Source organism: Coturnix japonica, chromosome 1 (assembly GCF_001577835.2).
Source record: "Coturnix japonica isolate 7356 chromosome 1, Coturnix japonica 2.1, whole genome shotgun sequence".
Taxonomy (NCBI): domain Eukaryota; kingdom Metazoa; phylum Chordata; class Aves; order Galliformes; family Phasianidae; genus Coturnix; species Coturnix japonica.
In genome coordinates, this window is record NC_029516.1 from 158,335,257 (window position 1) to 158,351,621 (window position 16,365).

A 16,365-nucleotide genomic window follows, 5' to 3' on the forward strand; every position below is an offset into this window, starting at 1 on the left:
TATATGGAAAACTAGAAGGCAGCGTCCTTTATTTAGCAAAGAGAAAATGAAGTGACTGCTGAAGGAGACCCAGCTTCTTGGTATACACAGCACTTTTTGGTGTGCATTTTAGCTCTGCTTCCAGATGTTTGCTGATGAAAGTTGGCCGCTTCTTCCTTTCATCTCCATTTTGTAGAACAAGCTCTGGTTTTCCATGCACCGAAAAGTGAGGTGCTCCCCAGTCTCCTGCTGTCTGTCTTCAACAAGGAGTCTCCATGGTGGAAATCCTCTTTCACTGCAGTGCTTTTCACCAGAGCCGTCTGCTGCTTTAGTGAAACATGCACGACTGGTTCTCACCTCAACAGCAAGCTGTCTAGTGACCTCAGCCTGGGTTTTATTGGGTGGGTGAGCACAGAGGCCTATCTTGTTTCCATAGCTGTGTGAGGAGGTGGGCAGTCAGGCGACACAGGCACTCATGGGAGGGCACCTTGCAAGAGGTGGGAAGCTGGACAGGGCCTGTGGCTGTGACAACCTGAGGGTAGAGAGCCTCCCGCCAAGCAGGGCAGGAGCAGGAATGCTAAAACAATCTTAATTTTCCACTTGTGACAAACCCTGAATGAGCTTGTGCATCTGATCTCCTCATTCCTGAGGAAGAGGCCAGCATTTTCATTTATGTCACGAGGAGCAAGGCTTGGGCTCATTATATGTCAAAGCACTTTGTCTCTTTATTGATGCATTCCGAATCGCAGCCACTTGAATAGAGAGGCTGTGCCAATAAGGCCCCTTCACATCAGCAGGTACAACAAATCTTATTTAAAACAAACACAGTCCTGTGTTTTCAAACGGTTACACAGCAGTGGGTGTTTGGAGCCAGATTCTGGTTCCATGAGTGCCTTGACCTGGGTGCAGTGACTCAGGGTACTCAGGACCGCGGTCGGAGCCCATCGGTTGAGCATAAAATGAGGTTAAAGAGAGGAGAGCTGTATTTTGGTTTTGAGGTCCGAGGCTTTTTATCAATTTTTCCAGATGTTCTTCACACCATTTCTGGGAAGGAGAGGCGAGATTTCCCCACCAGCATACACAACAAAGTGACTGGCATATTTACGATTTTTTCCTTGCAGTTTTACTAGTAAAAAGATATTAGACTCCTTTTACTAGCAAAACGCACATAAAATGATATCAAGGCTTTTTCTGTTAAATTCTTTGATTCCATATGGTAAACGTTCATGTATGGTAGGTGGAAAACACTTAATTTTATGCATGTCCCTTCGCCTCTCTCTCCTGTCCCATGTCAGTAAAGAATCGCCACATCATTTCCTCGTGTTAATACATACTGTTAATTTCCGGCATTTCTAACCCCTGTGTGTGAGGCACTTGCAAATTACCGGAGTTGGCTCTGTTTTAAACTGGGCAATGTGGATGCAGTAAGGCAGAGGAGGGAGGGAGCAGGAGGAGAGATGTCAGAAACTGGTGGAGAGGGTGAAGGGGAACTGCCACGTTCCTGCAGGCACAGGCAACCCATGTGCCCAGCTGCCTGTACACAATAGATGGAGCTGATGTGACCCTTCTCCAGTGCAATTAATTATTTCACATCCTGATGGTACCTATCACAGAACTTTGAGGGAGATGCAGTGCCAGAGGTACAGTTAAAACCTGGTGACATGGAGAAGGATTTAGATCTGTGATCACATCTGCTAGCAAAGTCCGAGTTGATGGAGGTACAGTATCAGTACAAAGGCCAAAATGAAGCTGTAAATTGAAAGGGAAGATTAGGAAAGAGGGAACATAACAAGACGGGGGTTAAAACTGATTAAGGGGCCAGTCTCTCTGATGCCTAATCCGTTGTTACTGGGTTGGGCACCGGGGATCTCCACAGGGGATGGAAGAAGAAATCTCCCCTCCAGGCTGCACAGCAGGAGAACTGCTCTGTAACAACTATTCCAGTGTAATGGCTTCAGCAGTCTCGCCCAGCTCCTCCTGGCTGTCCCAGCTACGAGGAGGGGCAAGACGCAGTGTGCCTTCCCAACAGGAACACAAAAAGCCATACTAGATACTAAATGCTTAGTGGTCAGTTACAAAATACATAAAAGCTTGAAGAAAAGCAATTTGGTCTTTTGCAACTCAACCAAAGGTCCCGCGTTTTGCTCAAAATTGTATCCAGACGCTTTGAAAACTCATCAGCCTTCCTTGATGCCCTGAAAAAATAAATAAATAAATAAATAATCAACAAGTAATGAGAGGAGACCTTAGAGTTTTTGAGCAGGAGTTATTTAAAGTTTATTCAAAATGTGGAAGTATACTTTACTGTAACATTCTGTTGGGGATTTTTTTGCTTGCTTGCTTAAAAAACAACACACTTTTCTGTAGACACCAAGCATGGAAAACTTCAACCCCACCAAGGCGGCTGCTGCTGACAAAATGAGTTACTAGGAAGAGAATGTTAAAGTTGCAACTTCATTGTCACCTTATCTGTAGGGGATATAACTGAGCACCCACTAGAGTAAGTGCAAAGTGAGGCACTTAAGAACAAGAAGAAAGCAGCCTTGATACTGAAGGAGGTAGCTAAAAAGCAGCAAGTCATACGTAGCCTTTTCTGCTTCTTGGGGGCTCAAACTGAGTCAGTGCCCATATTTTGGAAAGTGAAGGCAAAATTGTGCAGCTTCAACTTTAAGTTAGTTGGCTTTGGGACAGTTGACAGTGATGCCCCCCCATGTTATGATGTGCATAAGCTCGTGTAATGTTTGCAGTGCTTACAAGTGGAAGGGACTCTAGGTAGAGAGATGTCATGTGTTATACCTGCTGGTTTTCAGAGAGCCATATGATGTTTATAGTGTGTGCTGTTAGCGATGCTTTTGAATGTGCTTGGTAACACCCCTTTCTGTACTGAGTAGTTCTCTTAGAAAAATTTAGGAATAACAGCTTCAAAAACTAAGGCCAGAAACCACTGTCCAAGTGATTTCTCAAGTCAAAGAAGGGCTTTTGTGCATCAGGACATCAGTAATGACAAAAAAAAACCACCATAAGTCATTCTTGCTTGTCACCTAAAGGAGAGGATTTGTCCTGCTTTTAACCATACAGATTTCAGACCAACTTGAAGGAATTCTGGGGACTTGAAGTGAAGAATTTGGTCTCAGAACTCAGCATAGTGCCCTGGTGTCACCCACAGTGCCAGCTGAAAGCCATAACGTGCACTGGCCTCTGTCTGCTGCTGCTGGGTGGTTCTGCTCTGGCACAAGGGGATCTGGCAATGTGGATGGACCCCTGTGCATGGGGCCTGCAGCTGTCTGGCTTCTATGTGGAGTATCCTGCATGCAAACATCTAAGGTGTAATGGGAGAACTTCCAGGCCAGATCACAAGCTGTAACAATGGTATTGCTCCAGGGAAATAGAAATGAACTTGGGAAGAAGCTAGAGGAGAACTGCTGCAGTAACAACACTTGGGAATGTCAACCCATGGCAGCACATGATGCTTCCAGCTTCCTTGGGCGGTCAACTGCATCTGAGCCCTTTGCTACTCCCTGGAGCCTGGTTGTATTGATGCAGGAGTCACCTGTGATAGGGAGCTTCTTTCACATCTCTGGCTGCAAATGGAGCACGCCACGCTTCCCTCTGTACTTCCTTATGCACTGTGCTCAGCAACCCCTTGGTCTTCTAGACATGGTCTGTTTCTTGTTGATGGCTCATGGAGTATTCATGGAGAAGAATGCAGGAGGGACTTGGATGTGGATGTTTGTTGCCTTATTTCAGCTGCAACCCAAGTGATTAAACAGTGTGTGTAGACGCTGACTCTGCTAAGAAAACGCTGATTTTTGCTTTATTGTTTATAAGTCTCAGATGCTTCCTTGTGAAATGCTCTGGAGATTTCCTTTGATTACTCTGCAGCTTCATTATCAGTAATGCCTGTTTGCCTTTTAAATTAAGACTTCCTACCCTGATTGACCTCATAGTAAAACATTCCTGAAATCCAATGACAGATAACCAAAAATAACATCTCCTGTTTGCGGACCAAAAAAAGAAAACAGCAGAAGCCAATTGTTGCTACTTTGACTGTTCTGTAGGAGGGTGATTTCATTTTGTGCTACCTCCATCCCATCCTCTGGTCCATGGAGACATATTTGCTCAGACAACTAGTCAGGGTGAACCTTTCCCATGTGCAGCCCTTTCTCACCCTTTGTCCACCAGAGTAGTGACAGATACTAGAAGTGTTTAAGCAGGGTTACACTGCACAAGAAGTGAGGAATGGAACTTGGGAGAAGCGAATGCATCCTCAGGAATAATTGGTGTATTCTGGCAGGGAGGGATCTGTGAGCCCCTGTTCAGGTCATGCTGATGTAAAATTAATCATGCCTGAACCTTTGATTAACCTTTAGATGAAACTTTAAGGAATCTGAGAACCAAGAGACTGAAATGAAAATCAACAGTCTGCTTGTAAGCGGTTTGGTGATTATGGCTGATCAAAGCTAAGCATGTCTGATTGTTTCAGACCTTTTTTCCTGCTCTTCATATTTTATGTTGATGCAACTTTCGGAGATGGAAAAATGTCAACAAAGAAACAGCGAGCTTTAGTGTAAGTCACTGTTGGGAACATTGGTTTTAAGAAGTGAGAGAAGAGTATTCGTCTCTCTAAAGTCTAAAATGACAGGAACAGAAACTTCTGATCTTTTCACTCATTCAGCCCCATCAGAAGCTATGCAGAATTTTTCCCCTTCCTCCTCGCTGTTGTAGCAACGAGCAGTAGGGCAAGGGGCCAGGGCTTTCCAGCACCTGTAGGGGGCCTATAGGAAAGCTGAGGAGTGACTTTTCATAAGGGCATATAGCAAAGATAGATTTAGACTAGATATCAGGAAGAAATTCTTTACTGTGAGGGTGGTGAGACGCTGGAACAGATTGCCCAGTAAGGTTATGGATGCTCCTTTCCTGGAGGCACTCAAAGCCAGGCTGTATGGGGCTGTGAGCAGCCTGGTCTAGAGGGAGGTGTCCCTGCCTGTAGCAGGGAGGGTTGGAACTAGATGGTCTTAAAGGTCCCTTCCAATCCATCTATTCTATGGTTCTATGATCTCTAGCTATTTACATGACAGGAAAAGCATCCTGCTTGTCCTCTGGCCTTACCCATGAAGGTGACACTGGGTGTCTTGCACTGAATGGCTGTGCATCTGCCATTGGGTGCTATTAAGGCAGAGGAACAGCATCTGGGATGTGCATTTCTGTGTTATTTGCATAGTTTTTAGCAGCCCTGGGAATGCTGCACTAATAATCCAATTCTGCCTTTAAGGAAGGCAGGAAACACAACCAGATCATTTCATATGTCTGTCTGAATTTTGAATAATCCAGAAGGGCAGCAAGTTAAGACAAGAGCAACCAAGCATCTTTGCCCATTTCTCTTGCCTGTGCTCTCCATCTCCATCTCCATCTCCATTAGCAAATCATAACAAAGCACAATCTCATTTCATAGCAGTTCAGCTCATGAGAGAGAAGGGGAGCCCTGAATTTTCTTATGCTCAGCTGTGCATATGTTTTCTCAGGGAAGATCCAATTTTAAGAGACACCTGCATCCACTTTAACCTTCCCTTTATTGTGAGCCCTGCTTTGCCACCAGCCAATTAGTGAGCCGGGGGAGGACATTCTGGGTCAGGCTATACCAAGTACCGCAAATCCTCATTAACGCTAATTAGTCCTCAGTAGGTTAATTGGTGGTGAAGCTCATCTTTTTTTAATTACTTGAGAAAATGAGCCAGCAGGACGTTGTGGTCAGCTTTGAATTATTCTGTTTGTTTTGATGCTCCTCATTTGAATGTGTAAAGCCAGATGTTTGCTGCCTGGGTTTAGGAGCTGTTTGCTCTTGTGAAGAGCAAGAAGGGAACACACAAAAATAAATTGAAGGTCTCTGTTGACACCTTTGAGCAGTTCAGATGCAAAAATGGAAGAGTTATTTTATTTGTGGTACGGACAGATAAGATGATGTTTTTAGTTTATCTTTTCTTCTGTCATATGCTTAATGAATTTATGTAATGTTGTTAGCACGGACTTTCAGGCAGACTGAAGTAATCTCGTCCCACTTAGGAAGCCATTGCAAAGGTATTTCTCGTGCATTCTTTATTGTTGATAGCAACTGAGTCTAGTTTTCTATGACTTGAATAATTACTTTTTCAGTTGTTTTTTCAAAGTAACCCTCTGAATTGGACCTTTTTTTTTTTTTTTTTTTAGCTTGTTTTTGTTCTGAGCAACTATTGATTTGTTTAGTTCAAAGCATTCTGTCTGTGTGCTGTCCTTCGTGTAATTACAGATAGATGAAGCTTCTCCCTTGCCCCTTCTGAGGTCACTAACCAACCAAGTAAGGCATATTTCACTGTCACTTTCCGGGTCATTGACTCCCATCAGGATGTCTGGGTTTGTGATTTCTTTCACTCTGACACCTTTTTTAGGTCCTGAGTATAAACACAAGCATATCCAGTATTTACCATGTGATTTCACATTCTCTTTTTTACCCTTTTACTGTGATGCATCTGATGATGCCATCCTTGGACTCTGGTGGGAGGGTTTCTTTTCTGGCTATTAGTGTCTGGAAAGTAGATTTAACACTTAGAATCATCACAGCTAATACTCAAGATTGATTTATAAGCTGTACGTTTGTGGGCAAGGACTAATACGCCTGGAAGTCTGAGGCCATCACTAGTTTTGCACTGTAGTGAAGGGAGACCAATGACATGTCTTTATTTTTTTTTATCTTATCTGTTGGTAGCAGAGAAAAACCTTCTGAAAGCAAGGACTGAGTTGGTATCAGTGCAGACTTTGGTCTAGTTAAGTAATCAATTCAACTTCACTTTGCTTTCACACTTCATACTGGAAGATCTAATACCTGTTAATAAATCATACTCATCAATTTCAGAAGAGTTGTGTTGCATTCACTTCTGCATATTAGGAATTCATTTTATACTGTTTGATAGGTCTCGACATGCAGTATATTTAATTATAGCTTGCACTTAGAGCATGGTTGTCCAACCTTTTGACTTGCCTGAGCCGCAGTGAGTGAAGAGGGATTATCTTTGGACCACGTATACATAGGTCACTCCAAAAGTAATCCTATTTATTCCTATTTATTTCTATGGAATGGATACAAGAACATAATAAGACTGACCAAATTCTCAGCTAGGAAACATTATTTTCCACTTAGTCACCACCACAAGCTATTCATTTTTGCCAGCAATGAACAGGAGCCTACGTGGCACCCTCTTAAAAGTCTGTAGCAGCAGAGCTGACCCACTGTCACTGTTGTCACTACTGCAGTGCAGCTCACATCCACTGTTCAGTCTCCATCAGTGATCAGCAAGTGTTGAGCAATGTCAGTGGGTGCCATTTTTTCTGCACAGAGGAACTCAGTGCCTCACATGCACTTCCATTTCAGATGCAGTTCTGTCAGTCTGCCCCCCTGCTGCCTGTCACACAGCAACAGCAGGTAATGGGGTATTGGTGGGAAGGTTCAGCCTCTACTGCCATACCACCAACATCCACCTCTGACACTGTGGGCCAACAGAATAACATAGGGAGCATTACTTTCAGCACAGCTCTCCTTAAATATATACTACATTTATTATATGTAGAGTAAAAACCCTTATTTTGATTATGATCTTTTTAAATTAAAACATAAAAAAGAGAGTGATGAAACCATAAATCTGCTGGGATATGTGACCTTGTTTTTGTGAAACAAACACATCAGTCTGGTTCAGTGGCAGTGGTTGCAATTCATAGTGAGTTCTCAAGGTGTTCATCAGAGATTTTTGATGAAATTTTACCCTTCCTGTACTTCATCCTTCAAAGTAGTCGCTCACGAATGTATGTAATGCTAAAAAGTGATGACACAAGTAAGGTGTGACTGTGAAGAGAGGGATGTGTCTCTCTGATAAGAGGACTTAGAAAAGTTTGGTAAAGAGATGATCAAATTTTGGGTTGCAACTCTTTACATTCCATTTGACAATTTATGAGTAATGTATTTATGTTAACTGAAAATGGAGTTGCAGATTAACCAAGAAATGGATGATTTTTTTGGCAGTCTTGAAACATATTCTCAAATTCCTTTATCAGAGCGGAAATCACAATGGCTGCATGTTTTCCGCCGTTCCCAGGACTGTGTTTAGCCAATGTGTCAAAATCCATAAACTCATTTGCCATCACTTTAAGCAGTCCATCCAGAACTGGCCTCTGGTCTCTTGCTGAGATGGGTATGGAGAAGATGGGCAGGGATGCCCCTTCTCTCAGTCACGGACCACTACTAGGTTCAGATTGTTTGCTGTGCATACCATCTGTGCACTCCCAAGTGAGCTGGCAGGCCTGTGCTCAGCACTGTGGTGTTGGGTGGTACACACACCAGCAGTGGTGGTTTCTGGAGGCTGCCAACCTTTTAAGCTTAAGTTAGGATAATCTCACTTTGTCCCTGCCATCCTCTTCTGTGATGACCCTTCGTAGTGTGTTTTCTATTCTGCTGCATACCTAGAGCATTTGGGTTTTTCTTTGTGTACTGGGTTTTCTTTCAGTCAGACAGTCTTTGTTCTAAGTTGGATCTTCCAAGATCTTCAGAAGTTTCCATTCTGCATCTCTGCTTTAGTGGAAACCTGTGATTCCCTCTTTTTCTTGAATGCATGCAGATCTCGTGATCCAAGTGAGCTTTTAGAGGTTTTTTGATGCTCTCTATTGGTGTCTTTAGTTTTGCTTCCAACTTCTATTGAAGGGAATGCTAGCAAGGAAATACAACTGACTGCAGACAGGAAAAGCAACCAACTCTGTCTGTTGCAGGCGTGATTCTGCTGTGGCCAGGGAAGGAGGGAAAGAGATCAACCCTCTGAAAATGTTTTCAGTTTATAAAGATTTTATGGGTAAGGTCCATAGGATATGCAGTTCCTTAACCTGGCTGTCTGGACTTACAGATCACAGGGGGGAAAAAAACGTAAAAAGAAAAGAAAAGAAAAAAAGGAGGATTCCTCCCTTTCTTTCATGGGCATCTTGTTACTCACTAAACAGGGGCCGTGCGTCTGGATATTAACCTAATGGAATATTAAGTGGAATATAAGCCTGCATGGCTGGATTACACATTATAGACGTATCGGAGATTCTTTGCTTACTTTCTTGTTTGAAGTTAGCAAATTGCTTCAATGAAAGGGAGTTGTTTGTTTAAAGCTGTTGTGAGCTTGTTGGCAGCAGCAGCTGTGCTTGCTGGGATTTCCATTTCATGTACCAAATATATGTGAACTTGTAATCTAACCCAAGAAAGATACCGGCATTCGCCTTTCAAATGTGTATCCACGTTTATGGCATAACCAGTGGAATTACTTGTGAATGAGGACATGAAAGAACAAGCAGACTGGAAATGGAAGCAGGCAACAGAAACGTGGTGTAAATGGAACAAAGGCATTGCGAGGGGCTGCACTATAGACATCTGCTGCATGCAATGTTACCATCTCAGTGTTAGGAACAAGTATGAGACAGGGAAAAAAACAACCCCATCTTACAGGAACTTTCATAGAATCATAGAATGGCCTGGAGTTGAGAGGGACCATAATGATCATTGCCAGCCACCAGACCAGGCTGCCCGTGGCCACAACTTTCAACTGTAATATGTCTCTCTTAATCATGTGATATACAGCAGTTCCTGGAAACCCCAGTCCAACAAGGTTTGGACACCTATGCTGTCTTCTGTTGCACTTTATGCCACTTGCTTATGCAGATAAGTGCTCTGAAATGTCTGGATGATGGCCATTGTCTATTCTGGACATACAGTTCCTGATGAAATGAGTAGCGTCTGTAAAAACTTAAGTGTGGACAGTGACTCTAATGACATGCATGTATGTGTTAAATCCAGTTAGTTTTCTCTTTCAGTTGCTTGAAATACATATTTTTCACCCTCAGTTTGTGTTTTCACTGTTGGTAAGCTCAGGCTTCTAACATGAGCCGTGTAAAGGAAAGGGTACTTTTGACCAAAAACTGAACTGAAAGTTTTTTCTCCAGGATCAGAGGTGAAAAGCTTTAGAAGTCAACAGCAGTTCTGCCTTCAGTAATTTCAAGCATTTTTGCAGGTGTGATAGAGGCCTCTTGCCATGTGCTAAGCCACAATGCACTGCTTTTCTCTCTAAGGCAGTTGGTGGGTGCCATCATTTGTGTATGTAATACCAGAAAGAGATCTCCTTTGAGATACTCCGTGCCACTCGATGTTGGACGTTTGATATGGCTTATAACAATTTATAGATGTCTTCCCTTCAGAAATCACAGTGGCTATGACATTAGGGACGGGTGAATTAAATGTAACCCTTAAAAAGTGTCCTTAGAAAGGAAGAGTTTCCATTACTAGAAAATATTCTGGGTATTGTGCAGTTTTGTGGGGAGGTTTATTTTTTTGTGCTGCCACCATCTCCAATACTGACAAAGCCAAAGCTGACAAGTACTTTAAGTACAGCTGACACTTATCTTAAAATTATCTGGTTACTCACTGACTTTTTTTTTCTCTCCCTCAGCGTGAACGAACGTGATCATTTGTTAAAAAGGCTCGGCAGGAAAACTCCTCCGAGCCTTTTCCGTGCTCATTCTGTCCAGCAAAGTGTATCACGTAAGTAACAGCTCATGTATGCGTGTGTGTTGCACAGCAGTCAGTCCCAGATGAGTGAAGCGAAAGGTGATTACTTTTTAATTAAATTGTAGGTAGAGATAATCTAGTGCAGAAGCTGAGCTGCCAACCAGGAGACATACATTTGGAAGCGGAATTAGTGTATTTGGCCCTAGGCAAGCAGAGCTCAAATGTGGATAATTCCCTAGGATCCAATCAACGGGCCCAGATGACAAAATCCCAACATGCAGATTCTCTAAACGTAAAATCCTGATAGTCTCAAGAATGCTGTGAGATCAAAAACTCTGCAGGATAAAATAAATGTTGTGATAGAGCCTAGCTTAAATAGAAATGGCATCTTTATTCATAAAGTCTTATTAGTTGTGGTTAACTGAGAATACAGTGATATTTCAGGATGCTGACTGGGAGTTATGTATGTGTCTGATGAGGGAAGCCATGGCGTGCGGAACTGCATTCCCTCTTTGTCCTCTGTAGGGAGGAGAGGTGACCTCGCACCTCCTCAGTGATGCTATTTGGAATAAATTGCCAGTGTTTAAGTCATCCATTTATTCATCTTCCAGGAGAAAAGCATGACAGGCCTCTATCTGCCAGACCTGAGTTGTTTTGCTCATCTTACTAAGGAAATAACCCCCTGCATGCAGCACTGCTGCTCTGAGGGCAAGGGGCAGGCAGTGGGATTTGGGTTTTGTTTTACTGTTGCAATGAGAAGTTAGACCATTGACTGCTCAAGACTCCTAGAAAGCTAACTGGAGTCGAATCTCATTTGCTGACTGTATTGTTTTCTGTGGCAGAAATGTGGTTCCTGTCATGGTGGCAAGGCTGGGATTTGAGAGCTCAGATGCCTGAGGAATCCTTGTTTTCCATGGGAAATTTCATCAGAATGGGTGGAAGACTGATGAATCTGCTTGTCTTTGTCCTTTACAAAACAGCTGTAAGGATATTGCTGGCAGTGGGATATAGGGTCTTTAGTTATCAATCTATTTGCTCCTGGCAAAGGAGACTGACGTGCCAAGCAACCCTGTGGACCATGTGCTCCTTCCAGCGTCTAATCTCGTGAGTCAGGGAGATCAGGACGCTGACTGCAGCTCTGCTGCGGGCGCACTAATGTGTTCTGTGTTCCAAGGAGGAGAACTGGCAGAAGGAACTGGTAAAATACATAAATAAATTGCTGTCAAGGAAGTCTGCTGTAGACACCAAAGTGCAGAAGGGAGGTGCACCAGTAGTGAATGGTCAGACTTGATATGTGCTTTTAGTTTGGTGTAGCACATATTAGTACATTAATAAGCAAACTGCTATCAGGAAAGACAAATTAGGCATCTAAATAAACTCTTAAGTTCAGTAATGAGCTGAAGTGCTAAAGGAGTCAGCGCAGTCAGGACAGGTTCCGGTCAGCAGTCTGTGTTTCACATGAACATACATTTGATTGTGAAGATGTCAGGTTTCAAAGACTCTTCCTACAGTGTGTCCTTGATTCTTTAACATTTTCATCATCCCTTGTCAAATGTGCTTTCAAATGTTACATAGCTGTACAAGGCCATGTGAAATTCGGAGAGCCCATGTGCTGTTTTCACAGCCCTACATTGTATAACTGTTTACTAAATGCTGGAAATCTTCAAAGCAAAGAATTGATGAATAGGGCAGTTGCCTTGACTTGCTGGGCCAGCATCTTAAATCACACTACGTGCACTCTGTGTGAAGTCTTGAACTGTCGGTGTGTTATTGCCGTGCTTCAAGTTCTCAGCCTGTGAAGGCCACTTCTCCCAAAAATCGCTTGTGTGACTCCAGCTCAGAGTCTGACACTTGCATATAAAACATTAAAATGGTTTGTTTAGTTAGGGCTGACAAAGGCTTAAGCAAATCATCTGCTTTGGTCCCAGCGAGGAAGAAAAATGAGGTTAGACTTCCTAGAACAGACTGTAAGGATGCAGTACTGCTTTGAGATGAACTTTTGATAAAAAATGTTCCCAACTTTTTGGTGGGGAAGCAATGCCTGTATAATTAGTTTAAGTCCTATGGAGGTAAGTGCTAGCAAAATACTGCAGGGAGTTTCAAGGCTACTTCTGGTGGTCTGCAGTGGCGGGGGAAGATGATGGAGTATAAGCCTGCTCAGCCCTGTGGTGAGTGGGAAAGAGGAGCTCTCACAGCGTGTCTCATAGCTTTCTGTTGGTGAGCCGTCCCCTTTTCTAAAGCATTAGCAAACAATTCAAGTCTCCATCCCAATTACTGCCTTTTCTTTTTTAGCTCTGACTTTGTGGAAGTAGCAGCTCCTTTAGACAAGCTCTGTGGATACCAAAGACAGTTGTTTAGTCCCCTGTCTTCCTTGCATGACTGACCTCTGCCACCTGTGTCCCCAGAGCCTCACCAGCAGGACAGGAGGGTGATGCTGTCCCATTTGTTCAGGTGCCTTCATCCTTGGCTGTCTCTAAGGAATGTCCAATACAATCTCCCCAGTGCAGATCCACTCTCATAATTCAGAGTGCCTTGTCAGCGTTCAGTTGTCATTTGTCTCTGCATGCACTTACAAACAGAGCGGAATCCTCCTGTTAAGCACTGCTCTGGCAGAACTCCCCTTGAAATGCAGAGTGCCGTGCCTGAATGAGGATTAACGTGCTTGGCCCAGATTTCCTATGTTTGCAAAGAAAATCCCTCTTCCTTCAACAGTATAATGTGATTGCATAGAGTAAATGTGAACGCAGGGCGTATGGTTTGCACCTTATTAATCAATGGGAAAAAAGCACCTGTCAGCTGAGGTTTGTTTCACAGCACGGGGGCTGACGAATAATAAATAATAATAATGTGTTCATGCTGAGGACTCTAATCTTACCATTTATTTTCCACTAGCAGACACCTTCTTCCTCTCACTTTACTCCTGGTGCATTTTGATTTGAAAAACAACAGGGTAGCTACTTCAGAAGCTTTTAAAACTCCATTCCCTACTATATTATGTGTGTTGGAAATGTATTATCTCTGCTGTTGTTTTTTCTTACAAGATAGCTACGTATTTGCTGACTGTTGAGTAATATGACTGTACTTTAAAATCATCTTAAGGAAGAGGGAATAATTAGTTTAGAATCGATGCTGAGGCATCTGGCTCTGTGTTTTACATGCACATAGCCATAAGTTAGTATCTGGGAAAACAGAGATGGGACCATTTGTCAGGAATTCCTCTTGGGTCCTTTAGAAAACACAGGCATGGTTTATCAGCAGGGAAATGAATGATTTCTGTAAGCATCGGTCAGAATGCAGAAGATTTAAAGCAGCTCTTGCTTTCCCAGGATCAGTGGAAGAGGCTTCTCTGAGAAGTCAAAGTGGAGTCTGCATTTACAGTTTAATTGGGAAGCATGAATTGTAACATCTTATTAAGTGTCCTTAAAAACCATGCAGAACAGTGTTCGGCCTGAGAGAGAATTTGGCTGGCCAAGCAATGCTCTAACACTGAGTTTTGTTTTGTCTGACATTTTGGTACACATGGCACTTTTTAAAGGGCTTTTTTTTTTTACAGTTCATTTCCATTTTAGCGGATTTGAATGTGGGTGTTTTTCTCCCAAGACAAAAAATATGATGGCACAAGGCATCTTACAGTGCACACTGCTGTGCGTGTGAAATAGTGAAGTGCTCAGGAAGGAAAGATTTCTGGGAGGCTCCCAGCCAGAATCACTGTTTGTTCAGCAAACCCGGCAATTCAGGTGTATCAGTTGAGCACAAGGAGCAGGAAGCCTCCAAAATAAATCTCTCAAGTACTTAAAGATGTGCACAGTCTTTCAGTGAGCAGATTTTTATGCCATCACAAAGTCATAGGAGTCAGAAGGGACCCCTGGAGATCATGTAGCCCAGCATCCTGCTCTCTGAGCCCCATGGAAGCTGTTGCACGTGAGTGAGCTGCTGAGATGGAGCAGTGTGCTCTGCACATCCAGGGTGTGTGCAGAGAGGGTTTCTCTAATCTAGCGTTGCATGGACCATTGCAGGGAACAGAAAATGATTATGTTAAATTAGAAACCTGATGGGAGACTAGATTCTGATCTACTAATAGAATATCAAAGCTTTGAAAGGAAAAAAGCAAACCACCAGAATTCCTTAGGTTGCCTGATAGTATCAGGTACCAAGGAAACCTTAGATTTGATGAGAGTGTCTGTGAATCTCCGCTTAACAAATGAGCCACACTGACGGAGATTTAGAAGTGCTCCTTCCCTCCGTTCACAGGAGGTCTCTGAGGACAAAGGTTCTTCCTTCTGCAGCGGCTGTGAGTGGCTGCGCCCACAGAGCCCCCAAGAAGCGTGTTCCATCCTGGGGCTGGAACAATGGGAGCCTTGTTCTGCGGGCAGGCTCCTAGGTGTGGTTTTAAAGCCAGGGTTCGGGGAAAAGTTCAAACTTCCGAAGTGTTCCCTAGTAACTGGCTGGTGGAAGCTGTCATTGTTTTTGGTTGGGGTCTGAAAGCAGTGGAAATGGAGAGTGGAAATGGAGAATGAGGATGGGCCGTGAGCATTCACAGCATTCTCATTCTGCAAGGCACAGACAGCTGCCTGAGCAGCTTGAAGCTTAAGCTTAATCATATACAAATTAAAAGTATGGTATAAAATGATCTTGCTGTATAGAGATCAATGGTAAAAGCTTCAGACATACTGCCAGATGTCCAGCTTTGACTGAATAGGGGCAAGTACTGCCATCACAGCCTTTCCTCTGACAAATGCACAAAAACCTTGTTGCTGATATTCCAGAGTGGATTAAGAACATGAGGATGTAGGAATGCCACTGGTATTCTTAACCATTGCTCATCTTAACCCACCAAAAATTTGTAGGCTAAGGTGTTTTCTGCTGGTTTGTGTTAAATGTCTTTATCTGACTGCATTTTGCTTTGGCTTTGCAGAGTGGTTGCTCTGCCTAGCTGTTCTGTAGCACTGGAAATAAGCAGGTAATGGAAAGATTCCTAAGTCTGACAGGCTGCATGCAGTTTGTGCAGTAAGCACTGTTTTCTGCAGTAGTTATAGCAGTTGAATCTACTGGTAAGCCAGTAAGGCAAAGCCATCTCAATGCACATCAAGTTATGGAGCACAGCTGCCAGGCTGTTAGGGCTTAATCTTGAAGTCTATGACCAAACTGACTTTCCATTGAGAATTCTGCCAAAAATGCAGACAGGAGGCTAGTCCTTCAAATGGAAGAATCCCACCAGAGGTATTTGTTAGGTGAGAATCCACCCTTTTTAAAATGAAGACCTGTTTTGTAAAGATTTCCTTTGCAGTTATATAGGATGCATATAGTTTTTTCCAAAAGAGTTGTATTTCATGAATATGCTTTGTGAACCTTCAGCTAGAGACAGGAAAGCCCAAGCTGTACCTCTGTAGCTGTATGTATATTGGCATGGAATCTCTCAGGAAAAATGAATAGGGATGCCAGGATCAGTCACGTAATGAAATCAAAGTTCCTTCAGTGTTACAATCACTCCAAGTGGGAAATGTGATTTCTCTTAGTTCTGGATGATGTATTTCTGTTTGAACCTCTTCCATCTGCTAGCAAAAGTTTCCTGCCATGCTTGTGGTTCAGGTCAGTTAATCTTCTGCTAGTGTGCTCTTCTGCTAAGGTAGGGTACGTTCTGCCTTCTGAACTCAAATCTCCAGCAGCATCCCTGTGGCTTCAGAGGTGATGTTGACCCCCCTTTCTGTGAGAGGAGAACCAACCCCCCCCCCCGCCGAGTAACTAAACAAGACTCTCTTCCCAGCAAGGTCTCCTTCATATCTTGCTCCAGCCTTTTCTCTCTGGGTACGGTTGTATCAACCAAAATT

General features: G+C 43.2%; 1 protein-coding gene across 5 annotated transcripts in view; it reads left to right on the forward strand.

Annotated features, from left to right (window-relative positions):
• Positions 1 to 16,365, forward strand: part of ATP8A2 (ATPase phospholipid transporting 8A2) — a 280,358-nt gene that overhangs the window by 258,821 nt on the left and 5,172 nt on the right. For all 5 annotated transcript variants that reach the window (XM_015852108.2, XM_015852111.2, XM_015852110.2 and 2 more), the window contains one exon: positions 10,479 to 10,570. In XM_015852108.2, the coding sequence (XP_015707594.1) occupies positions 10,479 to 10,570 (92 nt within the window). The remainder of the gene's footprint in view (positions 1 to 10,478; positions 10,571 to 16,365) is intronic.